The following is a 21,060-nucleotide window of genomic DNA, read 5'->3' as shown; positions in this document are numbered from 1 at the left end:
TCTGCATTTCTCTCCTCTCCCTCTGCCATCCTTACTGAGCTCCTCTTCCTGGATGTTCCTTTTGGCTATCCAAGCTGTAGAGAGGAAGCCATGGGCTGAGAAGCACATTAAGGAGGCCACCAGGCACTGTTGGTACAGAGTATTAAGACTAGAAAAGCATCCGTGCTCACCAACTTGCTGCTCTTCTAACTTGCACTTCTGCATCTGCACAGTGTTGAGGACATATTCCACAGTTATTTAGGTTAGAAACTGTTCCTCAAGGGGGTTGTCACCTGTTGCCCAACACCATTTCACTGCAGTTTCCCACGGCAGGGCACCCTACCCGAGGTTTGATTCTTACCATCCTTTTGTTGTCCTGCTTGTTAATGCTAACTGTACACTCCTTGATGACTATGTGGGTGATTTCAGGAAAATAGGAGAAATTGTTCCACAGGTCTCGAGTTTTGTGTTTTTCTTCCTCCTTTTTGGTTTTGCCATCAGATTTCTTCTTCTTCTCTTTCTCTGCCTGTACAGACTGCAAATAGAGCTTGGATAAAAGCACACTCATAAAACCAGACTCTTTTAGCACTAAAAAAAAAAATCCATGCCAAATCAATCCAGTGATTTTATTCTTGATTGATTTCTGCACCAAACTATCCATTTCTTTGTGTTCAGTGTGTCGAGGCAACCTTACCTAGTGGAAAGTGTCCCTGCCCATGGCAGAGGCTTTGGAACTAGATGAGGTCCCTTCTAACCCTGCCAATTCTGTGATTCTGCATTGCAGGGATTACTCCGGTCAAAAACTGTCCTCATGAGTCTTCGTGAGGATCAAAGAACCCAGCTGGGTATCTCACCTCTCTCTTGGTATGTTAAAAACCATTTTGGTAGCAATAACTTCTGAATTCTATACTTGAAATATTCTGTCAGAGCTCAGCCCAAACTCGGGAGCCACATTCTTCTTGCACTGCATGCCTGAGCCACAGATGAAGTTCTGCAGGCAGGTCACAACGAAGCTGAACATCTTCCAGCTCAAAAACTGTTAGTAACTACTCAAAAAACACAAAATGTTCAGGCTGTGCAAAGCATCCTGCTAGTCACAGAAAGGTTTTCACTACAATGGCAACTGTGGGTTAGGCATTTCAATAAATATCATCTCTAAATCAGCAGAAACAGGAGCCCTGCAAGAAATACTGCACTTGTGGCAAGCTCCTCTCAAATATCAGTTCTGCCTTCTCTCCTCTCCATTAATATTACCATTGCAAACAGGAATTTCCCATCAGGGATTGAGGTAATTAGCTTACATCTAAGTGGAGCAAAGCATAGTAGTTTTTATGCTCCAAAAGCTGGCTATCAGCAGGGTTCTCTTCCCTGTGGGGAAGTGAGGCAAGCAAAAAGAGGTCTACTTGTTACATGTTTTATGTGGAGAGAAGATGTAGAATCACATGGAATGGAAAGGCTGGAAGGGACTTCTGGAGATCATCCAGTCCAACCTCCCTGCTAAAGCAGGGGCACCCACAGCAGCTTGCCCAGCATCACAAAGTCCAGGTGGATTTGGAATCTCTCTAGAGAAGGAGACTCCACAAGCTCTCTGGGCAGCCTGCTCCAGTGCTGTCTCACTCTTAAATAAGTTCCTCCTCCTGTTTAGAAGGAACTTCTTATGTTCAACATGGGTCCACTGTCCCTTGTCCTGTCACTGAGCTACACTGAAAACAGACTGGCCCCATCCTCCTAGCATAAATTCCATAAATTCTTTCAGTGGCTGCACTCCAGCCAGACATGCTGTTGCCACCCAGAAGCACATAAGCAAACTTGTAGTGATAGGTCAAGGGACAGTGGTTTGAAACTGCAGCAGGGTAGATTTAGGCTGGACATCAGGAAGGAGTTCTGCACAAAGGTAGTAAAATACTGGAACAGGGTGGCCAGGGATGTGGTTGAGGCTCCATCCCTGGTGGCATTCAAGGTCAAACTTGATGTAGCCCTGAGCAGCCTGATCTAGCTGGAAGCATCCCTGCTGACTGCAGGGGGGGGGTTGGACAAGATGACCTTTGAGGGTCCCAACCCAATGCAATCTGTGAATGCAGTCTGGAAAGTGACACTCTCAAAGAAACATTAATGCACTACCTCACGTTTTGCCAGCACCCCCCAGCAGCAGAAGTGCTCAAAAGCCCTTCAAACCTCAAGCATCTTTAGCATTCATGTGCCCAAAGTGACCTCAAGTAGGAGCACTGGAATAAGGAACAACACAGAATGTTGTCACACGAGAGAAACTTCCAACAAAAAGCTGCTCTGCAGTGTCTTGAAGACCATGCCCACGTTTTAACAGTTATGTCCCCAAAGCAATCATAGAATGGTCTGAGTTGGAAGGGACCTCCAAAGGTCATTCAGTCCAACACCCATTCAGTCAGCAGGGGCATCCTCAACTAGATCAGGTTGCCCAGAGCCCTGTCAAGCCTCACCTCAAAAGTCTCCAGGGATGGGGCCTCAACCACCTTCCTGAGCAACCTGTTCCAGTGTTCCACCACCCTCATAGTAAAAAATTTGTTCCTAACATCTAATCTAGATCTACTCTCCTCTAGTTTGAAGCCATTGCCCCTCGTCCTACCACTGCAGGCCCTTGTAAGCAGTCTCTCTCCATCTTTCCTGTAGGCCCCCTTCAGGTACTGACAGGCTGCTATTAGGATTCCCCGGAGCTTCCTCTTCTTCAGGCTGAACACCCCCAGCTCCCTCAGTCTGTCCTTGTAGCAGAGGTGCTCCAACACCCTGATCATTTTCTTGGCCCTCCTCTGGACCTGCTCCATCAGGTCCATGTCCTTCCTGTACTGAAGGCTCCAGGCCTGTACACAGTACTCCAGAGGAAGTCTCACCAGAGCAAAGTGACAGAATCACACCTCTGACTCTGATGCAGCCCAGGATGCGATTTGCCTCCTGGGCTGCAAGCGCACACTGCCTGCTCCCATCCATCAGCACCCCCAAGTCCTTTTCCACAGGGCTACTTTCTCTCACCTCACTCCCATTTCTCCCTGAGTACTTACACTGGGCTTGAGCCTCCACTGGATGCCGTTGTTGCCGGTGACGATGACCTCGTAGAGCGGGAGGCTCTCGCTGTCTCCGCAGCTAAACCCGTTGATTTCATTCTCGGAGGAGATCCGCAAAAACGAAGTCTCAAAAATTTCAGCTCCATAATGTTTGGTCAGGGTCTCCATGGTCGATAAGTATTTGACTTTGAGGTCACGTGGGGACACGTTACCTTCACAGATGGTCTTGTTGTTAAACTCTTTAAGGAAATGCTTGAAAACGTTATTGATGCGAATCCTGGTCAAGAAGTTCCTCTGCCTGATGGTCTTGTTCAAAGTTTCAGGGATATAATGCTTGTAACTAGAAGGAAAAACAACACCACAAGTTTTTAAGCCTAGAGAAGACTCCGGAGGGACCTTACAGCTGCCTTCCGGTACGTGAGGAGATCTAACAGGAACACCTCAGAAGGATTTTTCATAAGGGTGCCTAGCAATAGGACACAGGGGAATGGTTTGAAGCTGAGGAATAGTAGGTTTAGACTGGATCTTAAGAAGAAGTTCTTTAGTACAAGGGTGGTAGGACACTGGAACAGGTTGCCCAGGGAGGCTGTGGATACCCCCTCCCTGAAGGTGTTTAAGGCCAGGTTGAATGCGGTCTTGAGCAACCAAGTCTAGTTGAGAGGCACCCCTGCCCACGGCAGAGAGGTTGGAGTAGATGATCTCTATGGTCTCTTCTAACCTAAGCCATTCTATGCTGAATCTATGGCTATTTACAAAGGCTTGTAGCAACAGGACCAGGGGCAATAGTTTGAAACCAGAACAGGGGAGATTTGGATTGGACATTAGGAAGAAATTCTTCCCCTGAGGGTGGTGAGACACTGGAACAGGCTGCCCAGAGAAGCTCTGGAGGCTCCAAACATGGAAGAGTTTCAAGCCAGCTTGCATGAGGCCTTGATGCAAGCTGGTCTGGTGGAAGGTGTCCCTGCCCATGGCAGATGGGTTGGAACTAGACAATCTTTAAGGTCCCTTCCAACCCAAACCAGTCTGTGATTAATAGCCAATAACCTTATCCAAAAGTGTTTTGGTCAGCTGGATACAGCTCACTCAGTCCAGTAACTGAATTTATTCTAAGAGCTTTCTCCTTAGGTTGCCACCTCGCAACAGACATTTCTGAACCTGGGTCACTGGGTACCCAACACATCAATCTGCTGAAGGCACCAGCTCAGAGATTTGAAATACCCTCCAAGAGAGAAAAAAATCCAGGTTTTCTAATAGAAAATTGACCGAATGAGGAAGACCCCCTAAGCAACAGCAGTGCTGGAGCTTGTAACTCCTTTGCAATCAGACTCCGGAAGGTAAAAATGCTTGAAGTCCCTTCTGAAAGAGAAACCCAGCAGACACAGCTCACCTGATCTCTTTGGAAAGCTCTGGAAGCTTCACCTTTTTCTTCATGGCATAGTGAGAGATGGCAAGGACAGCCATCCCCAGACACTCGTTCTCGATTTCATGGACCTCTTGATCGTTCTTTGGGTCACGGATCAGTGCCAGGCCTTTCACTAAGTCATACTGACCCTGCGGAGGAGACGAAACCAGAAAGCTGCCAGGTGCAGTCTTTGTCGTAGTTTGAGCAGGCCACATGTCACAAGATCACAGGCTCTCCTCAAGCAAGAGTCACCCAAAGCTGAAAGCTAGGACAGGAAGGGGTAGGGGAAGGAGGGAAGAGCTGTGCAGCAGATCTATTTTCTCTTAGACCAGTGAAACAGAAACATGGGCAAGCACTGGGCACCCCACAAAGCCTGCCTGGTTAAGAAGAAATCAGCATTTGTGCCTGTCTAATGTCCTTTAAAGTGGTTTGTGGAACAGATGGAATTGCCACACAGATCATCACAGCACATCCATCGCACAGCAGTCCAGTGTTGCGGCTTTCACCACGAACATATATAGACACAGAGCACCTGCACTGCTGAGACAGCTCCAAAAATACTGTCCCCTGCTTTTGTACATCAGCCCACCACATGAAGTTCAATAAGGACAAGCACCAGTACAGACTAGGGGTCATCCTGCTGGAAACCAGCTCCATGGAGAAAGACCTTGGAGTCCTAGTGGACAGCAAGTAATCCAAGTTAGCAATGTGCCCTTGAGGCCAAGAGGGCCAATGGCATACTGAGGTGCATCAAGAAAAGTGTGTCCAGCAAGTCAGAGAGGTTCTCCTCCCCCTCTAACTCTGCCCTGGTGAGACCACACCTGGGGTACTGTGTCCAGTTCTGGGCTCCCCAGTTCAAAAGAGACAGGGATCTGATGGAGAGAGTCTAGTGAGGATAATCTGGGGACTTGAACTTCTCTGCTATGAAGAAAGACTGAGACACCTTCAGCTGTTTAGTCTGGAGAAGAGAAGGCTGAGAGCGGGTCTTATCAATGTCTATAAACATCTGAGGGGTGGGTGTCAGGATGAAGGTGCCAGGCTCTTTTGAGTGCCCAGTGATAGGACAAGGACCAATGGGTACAAGCTGGAGCCCAGGAGGTTCCACCTCAGCAGGAGGAGAGATTTCCTTTCTTTGGTAATAAGTAAAGAAAGCACCCCTCCTCTCCCCTCCCAGCACCATTATGATTTACCATTTTTCCTGGTATACAGCAGATACTTTGTGCCTCTGCTTTATCTCTGCCCTTCATCAGCCAGTGTCTCTTTGAACCTCATGCACTCAGTCTCAAAACCTGGGCCAGTCTGACAAATACTTGGTAACCAAAGAGCAAAGACCTTTCTGTTTGTGTCTTTTTATTACTTCAGAGTGCCAGAGAGCTGTAGCTAACCTGATTGGTTTTTTTATTGTAGTGTCACAACACAACAAGGATTCTCTGGAACAGGTTCATGCTCTCTGAAGGACACAATCACATTTCAAAGCCTAAGAATTCTGCTTTGGTTTTCTCTCCAGTGCATTTAATCTGCTCATTTCACAAGCCTTCATCAACTTCAAGCTTCCCTTTTCTTTGATGAAACCAGTTTCTGGTTTGCAAAATCATTTGTGTGCATACTATATGTTTAGACAGGAGCAGAAGCTTTCTAAACCAGGGATCCTCCTTATTTGCCACATCCAACCTACTGCAGATACTTCCAACAAGTGGAAGGCACAACAGAAGGGAAGAAAAACTGCCACACAGTAAAATGGAAGTCATTAAAAGGACACCAAACTCTAAGCTTGAATACTGCTACTGCTCCCCTACAGGACTAGAGATGACAAAGTTATCAGCAAATGTTTTGCAATTGAAAAGCTAAGCACTGATATCCTTAAATAGTTGATCCTGGAAGAAATTATGCTCTAACAATACAGCCCTTCTTGGACTGTGAGATCAGTATGCATATGGGTAGATTGTTCTTCATTTAGCAAATTCTCTTCTCTCCACCACGCAGGAGCATGAAGAAAACACTTATGAATACCAGCGGGTGAGGTTACAGAAGAAGTAACCTTACAAGTACTAAAATAGGTCTTTAAAGCAGCTTCTGCTGGATCAAATCATTTTTGTGTCACTGAGAGAACTGCCAGCATCCTCTTACCTGTGCAAAGATGTATTCTAAAGAGCTTGCATCGAATATTGGGGTTCCTTCTGGTGCTGTCTTCTTCTCAGAAGAGGTCTTTGCCTTCTTTGGGGAATGCCTCAACACTGAGGGCTCACTTTCGTTAGTGCCATGCCAGTTTGTGAAGTAGAATCTTGCAAGAAATGAGGAATAAACCAAGCACATTAGAAGAGCATTTCAAAAATCAGCAGTTAGAAGTCAAAATCCATGCAGAAGAGCAAAGACTTCTGTATCAAGATGAGCTTTCTGTGCTGTGTTTCTGTCCATCCTCTTTCTGTTAAGTTGTCTAAAAGCATGTGTCTGAATCATGAGTAGAAACACCACCAACCATGCCAAGAACTCCTGCCAAGTACTGCAAGATACTGCAGATCTCCTTTAGCTGAAGCACAACAACAAGAGCAAAGCAAATCCTTCTTCCTCCAGGAAATGACTTTGTTTCCCTATGCTCCTTGCTAAGTTGGGTGATAATTAGTAACTCCAGCTCCTTTGGTGTTTCCTGAAAGTAATTTGCATTGTTTGTAATGCAGAGGAAAATTTGCTCCTTTCCCTAAGAAACTGCACTGATTCTGACAACACTTTTAACTGACAATAAAAACTGCAGGAACCATACAAAAAAATATGGGGAGTCTCTGCCTTGAGAAGAGTGATGGACCTGTGGTAATGAGGAGACAGATTTGGATGATCTCACTCACACAAACAGAAATGGGAGCACAAGTTTGCCAGTTAAAAAGTCCTGCAGGTGAGCTGGTGACTGCTGATCCTGAGTTTCAGGAGCATGACACAACCCTCCTTGACATCGCTTTAGCCCAGGGTAAGCACCTGTGGCATGGGTGACAGCCATGGGGACCATATGAAGAGTCAGGCTGAGTGGGTCACTCTGGGAAGCAGCTTTTATTCACTCCACCCAGTCACCTGGTCAAGGGCTGGTGCATATTAAGAACAGCATGGCGAGCAGGTTGATGGAAGTTCTCCTCCAGCTCAACTCTGTCTTAGGCCAGAGTCCAGAGTATTGGGTCCAGTTCTGGGCTCCCCAGTTCAAGAGAGACAGGGAAGAACTGGAGAGAGTCCAGTGGAAGCTACGAAGATGTTGAGGGGCCTGGAGCTTCTCTGTGGGGAGGAAAGGCTGAGAGACCTGGGGCTGTTGAGGCTGCAGAAGAGCTGCCTGAGAGGGGATCAGATCAGTGCTCAGCAAGAGCTAAAGGGTGCGGGGCAAGCACACTGAGGACAGACTCAGTGGGCCAGAATCAGTGGAGTCCAGTGACAGGACAAGGAGCAATGGGCACAAACTGGAACCCAGGAGGTTCCATCCTGGGTTTCACCCAGGAAGAGAAAATTCTTTGATATGAGGGTGCTGGAGCCCTGGATAAGGCTGTCCAGAGAGAACAAAATAGAATAAACCAGGTTGGAAGAGACCTTCAAGATCATCATGTTCAACCTATCATCCAACACCACCTAATCAACTGAACCATGGCACCAAGCACCCCATCAAGTCTCCTCCTGAACACCTCCAGTGATGATGACTCCACCACCTCCCTGGGCAGCCCATTCCAGTGGGCAATCACTCTCTCTGTGTAGAACTTCTTCCTAACCTCCAGCCTAAACCTCCCCTGGTGCAGCTTGAGACTGTGTCCTCTTGTTCTGGTGCTGGTTGCCTGGGAGAAGAGACCAACTTCTGCCTGTCTACAACCTCCCTTCAGGTAGTTAGCAATAAGGTCTCCCCTGAGCCTCCTCTTCTCCAGGCTAAACAACCCCAGCTACCTCAGTCTCTCCACATAGGGCTTGTGTTCCAAACCCCTCCCCCAGCTTTGTTGCCCTTCTCTGGACACGTTCCAGCAAGTCAACATCTTTCCTAAACTGAGGGGCCCAGAACTGGACACAGGACTCAAGGTGCAGCCTAACCAGTGCAGCGTACAGGGGGAGAATCACCTCCCTGCTCCACTTTGGCCAGCTTCCAGTCTTCTGGGACCTCTCCAGTGAGCCAGGACTGTTGAAAAATGATGGAGAGTGGCTTGGCCAGCACATCTGCCAGCTCTCTCAGCACCCTAGGATGGATCCCACAGACTTGTGGGGATCCAAGCAGCTAAGGAGATCTCTTAACTACCTCCTCCTGGAACAGAGGAAGACTATGCTGCTCCCTGGCTCCTTCTGCCAGCTCTGCAGAAGACATTCTGTCCTGCTAGAAAAAATTGAGGCAAAGAAGGTGTTAAGTACCTCTGCCTTTTCCTCATCTTTTGTTACAACATTCCCCTCCATGTCCACCAAGGAGTGGAGGTTGTCCCTGCCCCTCCTCTTGCTATTAACGTATTTATAGAAGGATTTTTTGTTGTCCTTCACAGCAGAGGCCAGTCTAAGCTCCAAATGTGCTTTTGCCTCCCTAATTTTCTTCCTACAAGACCTAGCAACATCCTTAAACATTCCGTGGGTTGCCTCACCTTTCTTCCACAGATGATACACCCTCTTTTTTCCCCTTAGTTCTTTTAGAAGCTCATCACCCATCCAGGCTGGCCGTCTGCCCCGGCGGCTCATCTTCCGGCACATTGGCACAGCCTGTCCCTGTGCCTTCAAGAGTTCTTCCTTGAAGTAGGCCCGGCTCTCCTGGACCCCTTTGTTTTTAAGGGCTGTTTCCCAAGGAACCTTCTGAGTTAGTTCCTTGAGTATCCTGAAGTTTGTGGAGTCTCCTCTGGAGAGATTCCAAACTCGCTTGGACATTGTGATCCTACGCAACCCAAGGTTCTCCAGAGGTCCCTTTCAACCACCACCATGGTGGGATTCTGTGAAATGCTGAAGGAGAACCTGCTGCGCTCTTTCACCCACAGCAGCTCTGATAATCCTTCTTTCCAGTTTCTAGAAACGTATGTGTGGGCTCCATACCATGAAACACTGCTACCTCCAGCTTCAAATCTAGCTATGAAACAGTTAAAACTCCTCCTCCTCCCCCAGCTGGAGTGCCAGCTACTCCAGGATGTTACAATATACTGTGGTTCCTGATGTTGCAGACGTTTTTTACCTCGAGGCAAGTGAAAGAAATACTGGATTGGTTAAAAAGTCTCTAGTGAAAAGCGAGTCCTTGTAAAATACCACCAAGAGTACAGCAGCTGGCACAGATCTGATGGGGAAAGAGGAGGATAGGAATTCCACACAAGCAGAAACCAAATCTAAAGCTTTCAGCAGTGGGAGCAAAAAAAACCAGCACCACCACAAAAATCAAACATCTAAAAGCATTTGAAACTTCTCAGTCACATTACTTTAGCTATGTAATAGCCACTGGATGAAATCAAACCTATCAGTGGGATGACATTTCAGATATAAGCTTGGCCACATAAAAATGATTCAGCCTCTAAATGATGCATCCAGTTTAATACACTGCACCATTAAATAAGCCCAGAGAATTTTTCTTTTTCAAGAGGAACTCTGCCTCTTTGCAGAGCTCAGAATAAACAATATGGACTGAGAGTAGGAGTTTCACAATCCTGTGCTGCTGGCAATTTGCCAGTGCTCTGCCCCGCTCTTGGTTCAGATGCCCAAGCCAAGACATACAGTGGATTAGAAATGAGAGAAAAGAAGATACCACTTCCCCAATACACTGCAGCACTCCTAGGGAGATGGGAATCTGGAGATTTTAGGGCTTAGCTCATGCAGGTTCTCCTTAAATGCAGATGGAATTACTGTAAACACAGGCTGTTGGCCCAAAATGTGCCAATTTTCATGCATGGAGCACATCTGACAAAAGAAGTCAAGCTTCAAATCCAAAGAAGGAAAACATTAACCACCAGAAATATAAATCTGGAAAGCTGGGCATTTTCCATAGCTTCCTTCAACAAGGGAGACTGCAGAGGGAGCAGTGCTGAGGAGAAGGACTTGAGGTGATGGTTGATGAGAACCTCAACATGGGCCAGCACCAAGCGCTCCCAGCCCAGGCCCAGCCATGTCCTGGGCTGATCCCCAGCAGTGTGGGCAGCAGAAGCAGGGAGTGGATTCTGCCCCTCTGATGTGCTCTGCTGAAACCCCACTTGCAGTGCTGGGGCCAGCTCTGGAGTCCTCAGCACAGCAGAGACAAGGACCTGTTGGAGTGGGGCTAGAGAAGGCCCACAGCAACGGTGGGAGGGCCACAGCAACGGTGGGAGGGCCACAGCAACGGTGGGAGGGCCTCTGCTATGAGGCCAGGCTGAAAGAGTTGGGGTTTTTCAGCCTGGTGAAGACTCTGGGGAAACCTTGGGGCAGCCTTCCAGTATTTTCTGAGTGGGGCTACAGGAGAGCTGAAAAGGGACTTTTTACAAAGGCATGAAGTGACAGGATGAGGGGTGATGGTTTAAACTGGAAAAAGCCCAATTTAGATGAGACATGAAGAAGAAATTCATCCCCAGGAGGGTGGGGAGGCACTGGAACAGGTTACCCAGAGAAGCTGTGGAGGCCCTCAGTCTGGTAGTGTTCAAAGCCAGGCTGGACAATGCCTTGAGAAACCTGGTCTAGTGGAAGGTGTCCCTACCATGGCAGGGGGTTGGAACTAGATGACCTTTAAGGCTGCTTCCAACCCAACCCAGTCTGTGATTCTATGATAAAATGGTAAAACAGAGAAGATTCCAGAAAATAAAGTCCAATGTGGATTGATCTTCTATTTTTAACCTTTATTAATCTAGACTGAACTTTGCTTTCTGGGATATTCTGTCACCTGCGTGGTGCTAGCCACCACGCAGTTGGGATACAAGAAGGCTGAGAGCACCTGGAGAGAGCTCTCATCATTCACCCAAAGCAGCATATAAACACATCAAAATCAAACAAAATGGAAACTATTTTTTAAGCACTGAGATAAAATCAACACTGTACTTTCAACAGGAAGATTAATTCCCACAATTCCATCTTTAAAACATCACCTTTTGATGTGAGAGAAACACAGCACAGCAAAGAACAGTACCAGAGCAAATCCACCCATAATTCACACTCTACCAAGACATGTTGTTATTAGCCAGCCTAGGGTTCATCTGCCTGACCTCTTCAAGCAAGAAAGGGCATTTGATGCTGTGAGAGGCCATCTGAGTCCTCAGGCCTTCTTTTAGAGTCACTCAATTCCATTATTGTCTGGTGCTTATCTGCCAAACTTAATCACAGCTGTTTAAAACTGAGATTAGCTGAGGTTAAGTCATTAATACCACTAATAGATTGTATTAAAGAAAACATGAAAAACGGTAATACCCTCTTCCTCTTTATAAATAGGTTATCACTGTTACAATCACTTGAGAAGCAAACATGGCTTTGCTGACTGTCAGTATTTTTTTCCCTCCTAGTAGTTCATCCAACAACAATTTCAGCCTGGCACCAATCAGAACTGAAACACCTTGCACTTCAAAGAGCTAATTTCTCATTTTCATAGAATGGTTTGGGTTGGAAGGGACCTTAAAAATCATCTAGTTCCATGCCCCCTGCCACAGGCAGGGACACCTCCTACTAGACCAGGTTGATCAAGGCCTCATCCAACCTGGCTTTGAACACCTCCAGGGAGGGGGCATTCACCTGTGCCAGTGTCTCATCACCCTCACTGCAAAGAATTTCCTCCTCGTCTCCAGTCTAAATCTAACCTCTTCCAGCTTCAATCCATTCCCTCTTATGCTATCACTACAAGCCCTTGTAAAAAGTCCCTCCCCAGCCTTCTTGTAGGCCCCCTTCAAGTAGAAATTTGAAGAATTTGGGAACTAGTGCTTAGCTAGGAGAAAGGAGGTTCTGGGAAAAGCTTCTCACTCTCTCTGCATCTCACTGAAAGGAGGTTGGAGCCAGGTGGGGGATTCCTTCTAGGACCAAAGGACATAGCCTCAGGGGAGGTTTAGGTTGGACATGAGGAGCAATTTCTTCCCAAAAGGGTTGTCACGGCCTGAAACAGGCTGCCCAAGGCAGTGGTGGAGTCCCCATCCCTGAAGGGGTTTCAAAGCTGTGTAGATGTGGTACAGAGGGAGGTGGTTTGGTGGGGACTTGGACTTGATGACCTTAAATGTCTCTTCCAACAAAAGCAATTCTATGATCTATCAAGTCCTAAGAGGAGGACATCCCTCCTCTAGCTAGAGGATGTGAGAGTGCTCAGCAGCTGTCAGCGTTACTGCTTTCACTTCCCAGTGGGTGAGAGCTGGTAGATCCATTCAGCCCAAGAAATCTCACCAGGTTATCTGCCACAGTTTAAGAATGCCACCTCATGTTCAACCTGATGAAACATGACAGAGAAAAAGATCCTGAGAACAATGGGTTTAGTTTCCTGAGGCTTCTTCCAGCCAAGAGCATGCCACCCACCGATTCCCTTCCAGTCCTTGAGGAGAATTTCAAAAGCAGTTGCATGTTGCTTTTTGCTTTCAATTTAAGAGCAGAATTCCCACTGACTTCAGGAGGAGAATAGCTCACTTTGAACACTTCAAGAGGAATGGAAACATGTAAAATAATGACAACATAAGAAAGCCACAGTTTTTGGAGGCATTGTTTTCAATAAGCTTTGAGATGGTTCAGTCACCTACAGCGTTGTGGATTCTCAACTTCTGGGGCTTTTGTCAGGGTTATGTAGCAAAGATGAAAGAAAATCAGGAAACATTTTAAAAGTTTTCCCTCTTACCTAGGCTCTGAAACACCAAGCTGCTTCTTTTGGTTTTGCTTTCCTGCCTCTTCAGTGAATTGAGTGTTAAAAGTTAAGAGCAGCTAGACATGGTTAAGGAATCATTTTTCACTTACCTCATTCGGTAATGGAGCCTCAGGGATGTTTTTTCATCTATCTTGAAGACCTGGTTTGGTGCATACCAGAGTTTTTTGTTTTCATCATAGAGTGCAAAGAGATTATGGCAGAGAGGAGATATGGCTGCCAGAGAAAAGAAAACAGATTAGTCACAAGGCAAGACACATGCATGAAGCAAATACCTGATCTTGCAACACCAGCCAGAAAAAGAAACTGATCCTAGGATTAGTTTGGAACAAGCATTTAGTTAGTCATGGCTAGAGTGGAACTGCAAATCGGGCATTGGCTCATTCCATTGATTTTATTGTGTATCCAACAGTCAGATTCATAGAATCATGGAATGGGTTGGAAAAGACCTTAAAGATTATCTAGTTACATGTCCCCCACCATGGGCAGGGACACCTCCCACTAGACCAGGTTGACCAAGGCCTCATCCAACCTGGCCTTGAACACCTAAAGGGAGCGGGCATCCACAACCTCCCTGGGCAGCCTGTTTCAGTGTCTTACCACCCTCACCATCAAGAATGTCTTCCTAATCTCCAGTTTAAATTTTCCCCTCAATCCACTCCCCCTCATCCTATCACTACAAGCCCTTGCAAAAAGCCTCTCCCCAGCTTTCTTGTAGGCTTCTTTCAGGTACTGGAAGGCTGCTCTAAAGTCTCCCCAGAGAGAATCTCTGATGATCAAACATTCTTATTCCAGCTACTTCTAACATTAAAATTGTTCTGGAATGCTGATTTTGCCAAAGGTTTGAACTTAAGAGGAAAGTACTTTAAAATCTTCACTTAGAATCATAGAATCCCAGACTGGTTTGGGTTGGAAGGGACCTTTAAAGGTCATCTAGTCCAACCCCCTTGCAGTCAGCAGGGACAGCTGCAACTAGAGCAGCTTGCTCAGAACCCCAAACAACCTGACCTGGAATGGTTCCAGGGATGGGGCTTCAATCCCTTTTTCTCAGGATCACAGAAGTAAGTGTTTTAACAAAACCACTCAGCAACACCACACCTTTGAGCTCAGTTTTAGGTGCTTAATACACTTTTCTCCTTGAAAGAGAAGGGTTTAGTGAAATGCTGAGAACAGCAGAAAGCACAACGTGTCATTCTACCACTCTTGCCCAATTCAGCAAAGGGTTTTCCAACAAAGAGCAGACTTTGACTTGTGTGTCTAGGCTGACCTGCCTTAACCTTTGCATTTGCATCACCCCAGATGAAAACAAGCTACAGTACATCTATAGGATAATCTTTCTTTGAATTCCTGCCTTCAGTTTCTTGCTTTTTTGGCAAAGCCCCAGTCAGGCAAGCAGCAGTACAGGTGAGGGGTTGAACTGCTGGAAAGCAGCTCTGTGGAGAAGGACCCAGCAGTGCTGGTGGACAAATTCAGCATGAGCCAGCACTGTGCTCTTGTGGGCAAGATCAGTGGACTCCTGGGGTGACAAAGAGTCTCCTTCTTGAAGGAGAGTCTCCATGAAGAAGAGTCTGGCCAGCAGGCTGAGGGAGGTTCTCCTGCTCCTCTACTCTGCCCTAGTGAGGCCACAGCTGGAGTACTGGGTCCAATTCTGGGCTCCCCAGTTGAAGAGACACAAGGAACTACTTCATACCTACAAATCTCAAGACAGTCTCTCCCACCTTTTCTTCCACTTCAAGCAGTTTAAGAACTGCCCATACAGACCCCTGGCAAAAATTTCCATCCTAGACTACAAGTTCCTTACCATGAGGGTAGTGGACCACTGGAACAGGTTGCCCAGGTTGGTGGTTGGGGCCCCTTTCCTGGAGATATTCAAGGAAAGGCTCGACAGGGCTCTGAGCAACCTGATCTAGTTGAGGATGTCTCCGCTTACTGCAGAGGGGGTTGGACTAGGAACCTTGAAGGTCCTCTCCAACCCAGACCATTCTATGATTCTATGACTCTACATCACATGCATATTTCTTCTGCAAACATGGACTCACATGCAGAGAAGAAGGCAGCATTTTTGATGCTGTCAGGCCTTGACAGAGAGAACCGAGAATAAAATGGGTATACTCACAACACCGCTGGGCAGCTTTGATGCACAGCTCCTCCGAAGTGAACTCGCCACTCGTGCAACAAATGGGAGTTTTATCTTGTAGGTAGAAAAGTATTTCTAGACCCTGGTGCTGAGCTTCCAGGTTTACTTCACTCTTCTTCGTGCTCCTCATTTTTGCACAGAAAGCCATGGCTTTGCAATCTTCTTTTACGTTTAGATACTGAAGAGCGGAGGGGGAAAAGAGGTGAGAAACACGTGGAGATGAGTTTCAATAGCTGGCAGAACACACAGCCACTGCTTAGTGAGGCTGCTGCACGCTGTGATGGGCTAGGCACAGCACTTCTCAAAGCCTGCACACTGGGAACCTGATTATTCAAGATCAGTGCTGCTCATAAATGAAGGGGAAAGTAAAAAATGAAACATCAATGCTTATTCTGGCCGATCACAGAACCACAGTATTACTTTGGTTTGAAAACATCTCTGAGATCATTGAGTCCAATCATTCTCCAACTTGACCAAGACTGGTGCTAAACCATGTCCCTCAGCACCACATCTCTGCTTCTTTTAAACACCTCCCCAGATGGGGCTTCAACCACCTCCCTGGGCAGCCTAATCCAGTCTGAGAACCCCTGCAGTGAAGAAGTTCCTTCTAATGTCCAACATGAACCTCCCCTGGTGCAACTTGAGGCTGTTTCCTCTTGTCCTGTCACTTGTTCCTTGGGAGAAGAAACCAACCCCCACCTGCTCCAACTTCATTTCAGGGAGCTGTAGAGAGCCAGAAGGTCTCCCCTCAGCCTCCTTTTCTCCAAGCTGAATGACCCCAGATACCTCAGCTGCTCCTTACCAGACCCATTCTGTTCTCTTTGGTAACTCTGTTCCAAGTAATTCCTTTCTGTTCTGGTGGTTCTACAACTATTCTAGGTGGTGCTTCTTCTTACTGTAAAGCAGGAATAACTTTCACATCCTTAAGCACACCTAAGTGGCTGACAAACAACACTTGAGGCTGGGTTATATAAACAGTCCAATTTCTACTTCCTTAAAAAAAAAATAGTTAGCTTCTATTTTTGCAATCTTCATAGTAGCTAAATATTTCTGACAGTTTTCTCACCTCTCACCCTTTGTTTGTTCAACTCTTGATACTCGAATGTGTCATGACGAAATGAGCTTTATGGAAGGGTTATTTGTTGTTATTACTTCTCTCTCCTTCTCCAAGAGGAAATAGAAGCACTAAGGAGGTTTGATGCAGTAGCTTCTAGACTGCCAAGAACAGCCCCAGCTCAAAAGCAAACGTGTTGCATTTTAAATCCAGTGCCTCAATAGGAAGAGTAGAAAGCAAGCAGATGAACACACACTCAAGAGTATTATGGGGGGGAGTGTTCTACCACTAAATGGAAGGGACCTCTGGAGATCAAGTCCAATCCCCCCTGCCAAGGCAGGTTCAGCTGAAGAAGGTCACACAGGAACACTTCCAGGTGGGTTTGGAATGTCTCCAGAGACAGACTCCACCACCTCTCTGGGCAGCCTGCTCCAATACTCCACCACCCTTAAATTAATGAAGCTCCTCCTAATGTTTAGATGGAACTTTTTATGTTCAGCTTTCTTTTCCAGACTACAAAGCCCCAACTCTCTCAGTTTTCCCTCGTAAGAGAGCTGTTCCAGTCCCCTCTGCAGCTTTGTAGCCCTCTGCTGTACCCTCTCCAGAAAGCCCCTGTCCTTTTTGAACTGCAGGGCCCAGAACTGGACACAGTTCTCCAGATGTGACCTTACCAGGGCAGAGGAGAGGGGGAGGAGAGCCTCCCTCCAACTGCTGACCACACTCTTCTTGAGGCACCCCAGGATGCCATTGCCCTTCTTGGCCACAAGGGCACATTGCTGACTCACGGTCATCCTGCTGTCCACCAGCACTCACAGGTCCTTTACCCTAGAGCTGCTCTCCAACAGCTCAGCCCCCAGCCTGTGCTGCTCCATATTTTGTTAAGCTTTAACTTAATTCATAACAAAACCCCCAAACACCCAGTTGTGTAGTGTATGAAATTAATCCTCCCACTGCAACCCAACCCTCAAGAGCCAACACACCTGCATTTATGTAACTGGCTGATCCTCTACAGAGCTGAAACTGGTTATCTTCACACCCTCCAAGGGCAACTGGAGTCTACCTGGCAAAAAGAGAATAAAAGAAAAGAAGGAAAATCATCAAGGCTGGGGCTTGGCACAACCTGGGCCACAAAATACATGGTCAGGCTGATAAAATGTCACCTGTAAAGGGAAGACTTCCATTAATGTAACTGAGATGTGGATATAGCCTCAAAGACAGTCATAGCAAGCATCTAGCAGTCATCTTCTGATTTCTTTGGACTCTCTGAGTGCACTGACTGAGACATCAACAAAATCCAGGGGGAAAGCCTTGGTTAATCATTGGGGTTTTCCCCTATTTTCAGAGATTCAACCATCAGTTTGGTGTAGTACTCACTGCAGCTCTTGGCTGGGTCACCAAAGCAGCATTTTTCTCTTCACTTTACCTCCCTCAGGGCTTTTGAAGTCCCTTCCTATTTTTAACTCCATATTGCCAATTCCAGTCCTTCCCTGGTCTCCACTGTTTCTTCCTCTGACAGATTATCAGGGTTCTTTTCTTTGTTTTATTCTCCTTTGCTCTGTGAAATGTGCAGAGACTTGGGTGGACATAAAATAAGTAAGGTACTGCATCCAGCTCTGAAGCCCTCAATACAGGAAGGACATGGACCTGATGGAGCAGGTCCAGAGGAGTGCCACAAAAATGATCAGGAGGTTGGAGCACCTCTGCTACAAGGACAGACTGAGGGAGCTGGGGGTGTTCAGCCTGCAGAAGAGGAAGCTCTGGGGAGACCTAATAGCAGCCTGCCAGTACCTGAAGGGGGCCTACAGGAAAGATGGAGAGAGACAAAGGCCTGCAGTGATAGGATGAGGGGCAATGGCTTCAAACTAGAGAAGAGCAGATTTAGATTGAGCATTAGGAAAAAATTCTTCACAATGAGAGTGGTTGAGCACTGAAACAGGTTGCCCAGAGTGGTGGTTGAGGCCACATCCCTGGAGATACTCAAGGTGACACTTGACAAGGCTCTGGGCAATCTGATCTGGTCGAGAATGTCCCTGCTCACTGCAGGGATGTTGGACTAGATGACCTTTAGAGGTCCCTTCCAACCTGGTTGATTCTATGACCCTATGATTCTAAGTTGCTCCTCTCCTACTGGCACGGGAATCAGCCAGCCAGCCAGGGAAGGAATCTGGACCTCTTGAGGAGAAGATGTGGGACTCTGTTCAGCATCTCCAGAGAGATTCTAATATTCTGGCCCTGGCACTCTCTCACTGTCCAGCAGCCACAGCTTCAGGCTGTCAGGGGGAAACCATCCCACTCACTTCTCCTGCAGCAGTCACTAATTGAGTGTGACAGTAAACTAAACGAGACAAAACATGTCTGAACTAAACATGACAGCACTGCTGCTCTGGTAAACGTCCCTCATCACTCATCTGAGGCTGAAAGACTCCTCTGTGTTCGCCATTCCTCCTTTTTCTCTGCCAAAACCTCCTGGATTGGTTTTGCCGCAACAGCATTAGATCATCTGATAGAGCAGGCTTCAACCAATATTGCTTTAGAAGCCTTAGAGAAGGTCTGACACTGCTACACAAGCTTCTCTTGTGCTTGGAAAGTGCCCAGCAAACGGGACACTACCGTAGAGGAAAAAAACAAACAACATTGCCCAGCACCCACTGACGATACAACTGCACGTCCCTCCCACCCATCTCACTTCTATGCCAAATCTGAGTCTCCAGACACAATCCCCTGGCAATAACATGAGGAAGAACTAATGGGGAGCATGACGATTGGAAAATGCAGACAATTGTTCTGCACAGCATCATAACATTTAAAGGCAAAAGATACTAGCTTCAACCTAGCTGCAAACGCTCCCTTTCCCAGGACATGTAACTGAAATTGGATGGATTTGGATGTCTGTGTGGGCAGAACACACAAAAAAAGAAAGAAGGTTGGCCAGAGGTTTGAAAATGTGAAGAGAACTATAAAACCCTTGCCTTCTTGCAGATCCAGAAATCAAAGTGGTTGCTTTTCAACCCTTGCATGCTTTGGGTTATGTTATACAGCTCCTGCTCTTGTCTCTAATCAGGGCAGCAATTCCCAGAAGACAGAAAAAAACCTTAAGGGCAGCTTCCTTCACAATATGCTTTGGGAGATGACCCAAACAAACCAACAGCCAGTCTCCAACGTACTGGTTACTGACAATTTTCCAGACATTCTTGTGCCCAGCCTCAGGAATTCACTTTTTAAAAATGCCTCTTAAGCATCCAAAAAGTCTCCACTGAACCAGACCAATCCCTGCTCTGCCCTAGCAGGAGCATCTCCCACCAGTCCTACACAGTAATCATGGAATTGTTTTGGTTGGAAGAGACCTTTAAGATCATGGAACCTTCAGCCTAAGTTAAACCTAATACTAGGTTCAGAGGAAGGCCACAAAGATGATCAGAGGGCTGAAGCACTCCTCCTTCGAGGACAAGCTGAAAGAATTGGGGTTGTTCAGCCTGGAGAGGAGAAGGCTCTGGGGAAACCTTAGAGCTACACTTCAGTATCTGAGGAGGACCTACAGGAAGACCAGGGAGGGACTGCTGAGAAGGGTCTGTGGAGATAGGATGACAGGCAATGGTTTCAAACTGGAGAAGGGGAAATTTAGGTTGGACATCAGGAAGAAGTTCTGAACAAAGAGAGTGGCAAGCCACTGAGCAGGTTGCCCAGGGATATGGTGAGGCCCCATCCCTGGAGACATTCAAGACCAAACTTGATGTGACCCTGAGCAGCCTGAGCTAGCTGGAGATGTCCCTACTGATTTGGACAAGATGACCTTTGAGGGTCCCTTCCAACCCAACACATTCCTGCCGCCTTTTTAAAGGTCTGTGTTTCAGTCACAGAGCAACAGCTGAGGAACTCAGAGGGAACAGATCCTCAGCCTAGTGCAGCACCAGCAGAGGGGGACAATGACTCATCCTTCACCCAAGGGTTACAACCACAAAAGTAGTGATTTTGGGTGCACATGGGCACAAAACCAATGCCACGCACCCACGACTGCCAGATTTCTTCAGAAGAGGTCAGTGAACAGATCTGGAGCCCACACAGAAAGTATTTCTTTTTCTCATACACAAATTCTCTGATGTGGAAGAAGGAGCCCAGGAAAGGCCACCTGGCTCCAAAGCCTCCTGTGAAGCTGGAACATCTGCACCTGGCCCTGCTGAGAACCTCCCTTCAACAAAAATACCTCAAAACAAAGACCGACCTTCCCTTGAGTAAGGGAATGGAAGATAAAATTGTCTGCTGGGAGACAATTCAAGCTGTCAGACGTCAAGTGATGCTGGCTCCAAGAAACTTCTCATCTGAGCTCAAACAAGGCTCTAGATGCAGCTCAAACAAGGCTCTAGATGCAGCTCAAACAAGGCTCTAGATGCAGCTCAGGCTGCATACCCAAGGAGATAAGAGATTCGTGGGGTTTTAACCCAATTCAGATTTTTTTGTTCTCAGAGGGATGTGCTTAGAGCTAGCCCAGTTCCCAAAATACAGGCACTGCAATTTGGAGATGTAAGCAGAGCTGCCATGTCACCATACACAAAGATCACAGAAGCAAAATGCAAAGATAGAAGGTGTCTTCCAGGGGGAAAAGTCCCAAAGATGAGAGGAGAGGGAAATCCCAGATGAAATCTAACCAAACCAGAACATGGTTTGAAGCACCACTAGCAAGCTCTTCCTCTTTTTCCC

At 46.9% G+C, this 21,060-nt stretch overlaps 1 protein-coding gene across 3 annotated transcripts in view; it reads right to left on the bottom strand.

The window, feature by feature from the left end:
• JAK1 (Janus kinase 1) overlaps window positions 1-21,060 on the bottom strand; it is a 97,971-nt gene that overhangs the window by 19,652 nt on the left and 57,259 nt on the right. For 2 of the 3 annotated variants that reach the window (XM_054165404.1, XM_054165403.1), the window contains exons 2-8: window positions 17,346-17,425; window positions 15,291-15,489; window positions 13,267-13,390; window positions 6,544-6,697; window positions 4,402-4,565; window positions 3,012-3,354; window positions 341-514 (exon numbers count right to left, since the gene is read on the bottom strand). In XM_054165404.1, coding sequence (XP_054021379.1) covers window positions 341-514; window positions 3,012-3,354; window positions 4,402-4,565; window positions 6,544-6,697; window positions 13,267-13,390; window positions 15,291-15,489; window positions 17,346-17,351 — 1,164 coding nt within the window. In that variant the 5' untranslated portion in view covers window positions 17,352-17,425. Of the gene's footprint in view, window positions 1-340; window positions 515-3,011; window positions 3,355-4,401; window positions 4,566-6,543; window positions 6,698-13,266; window positions 13,391-15,290; window positions 15,490-16,377; window positions 16,400-17,345; window positions 17,426-21,060 lie in introns of those variants that run through there. The other variant, XM_054165405.1, reaches the window with a different exon arrangement.

Source organism: Dryobates pubescens, chromosome 11, assembly GCF_014839835.1.
Source record: "Dryobates pubescens isolate bDryPub1 chromosome 11, bDryPub1.pri, whole genome shotgun sequence".
NCBI lineage: Eukaryota > Metazoa > Chordata > Aves > Piciformes > Picidae > Dryobates > Dryobates pubescens.
The sequence above is the reverse complement of the archived record's forward strand: the minus strand, read 5'-3'. Positions and strand labels throughout refer to the sequence as shown.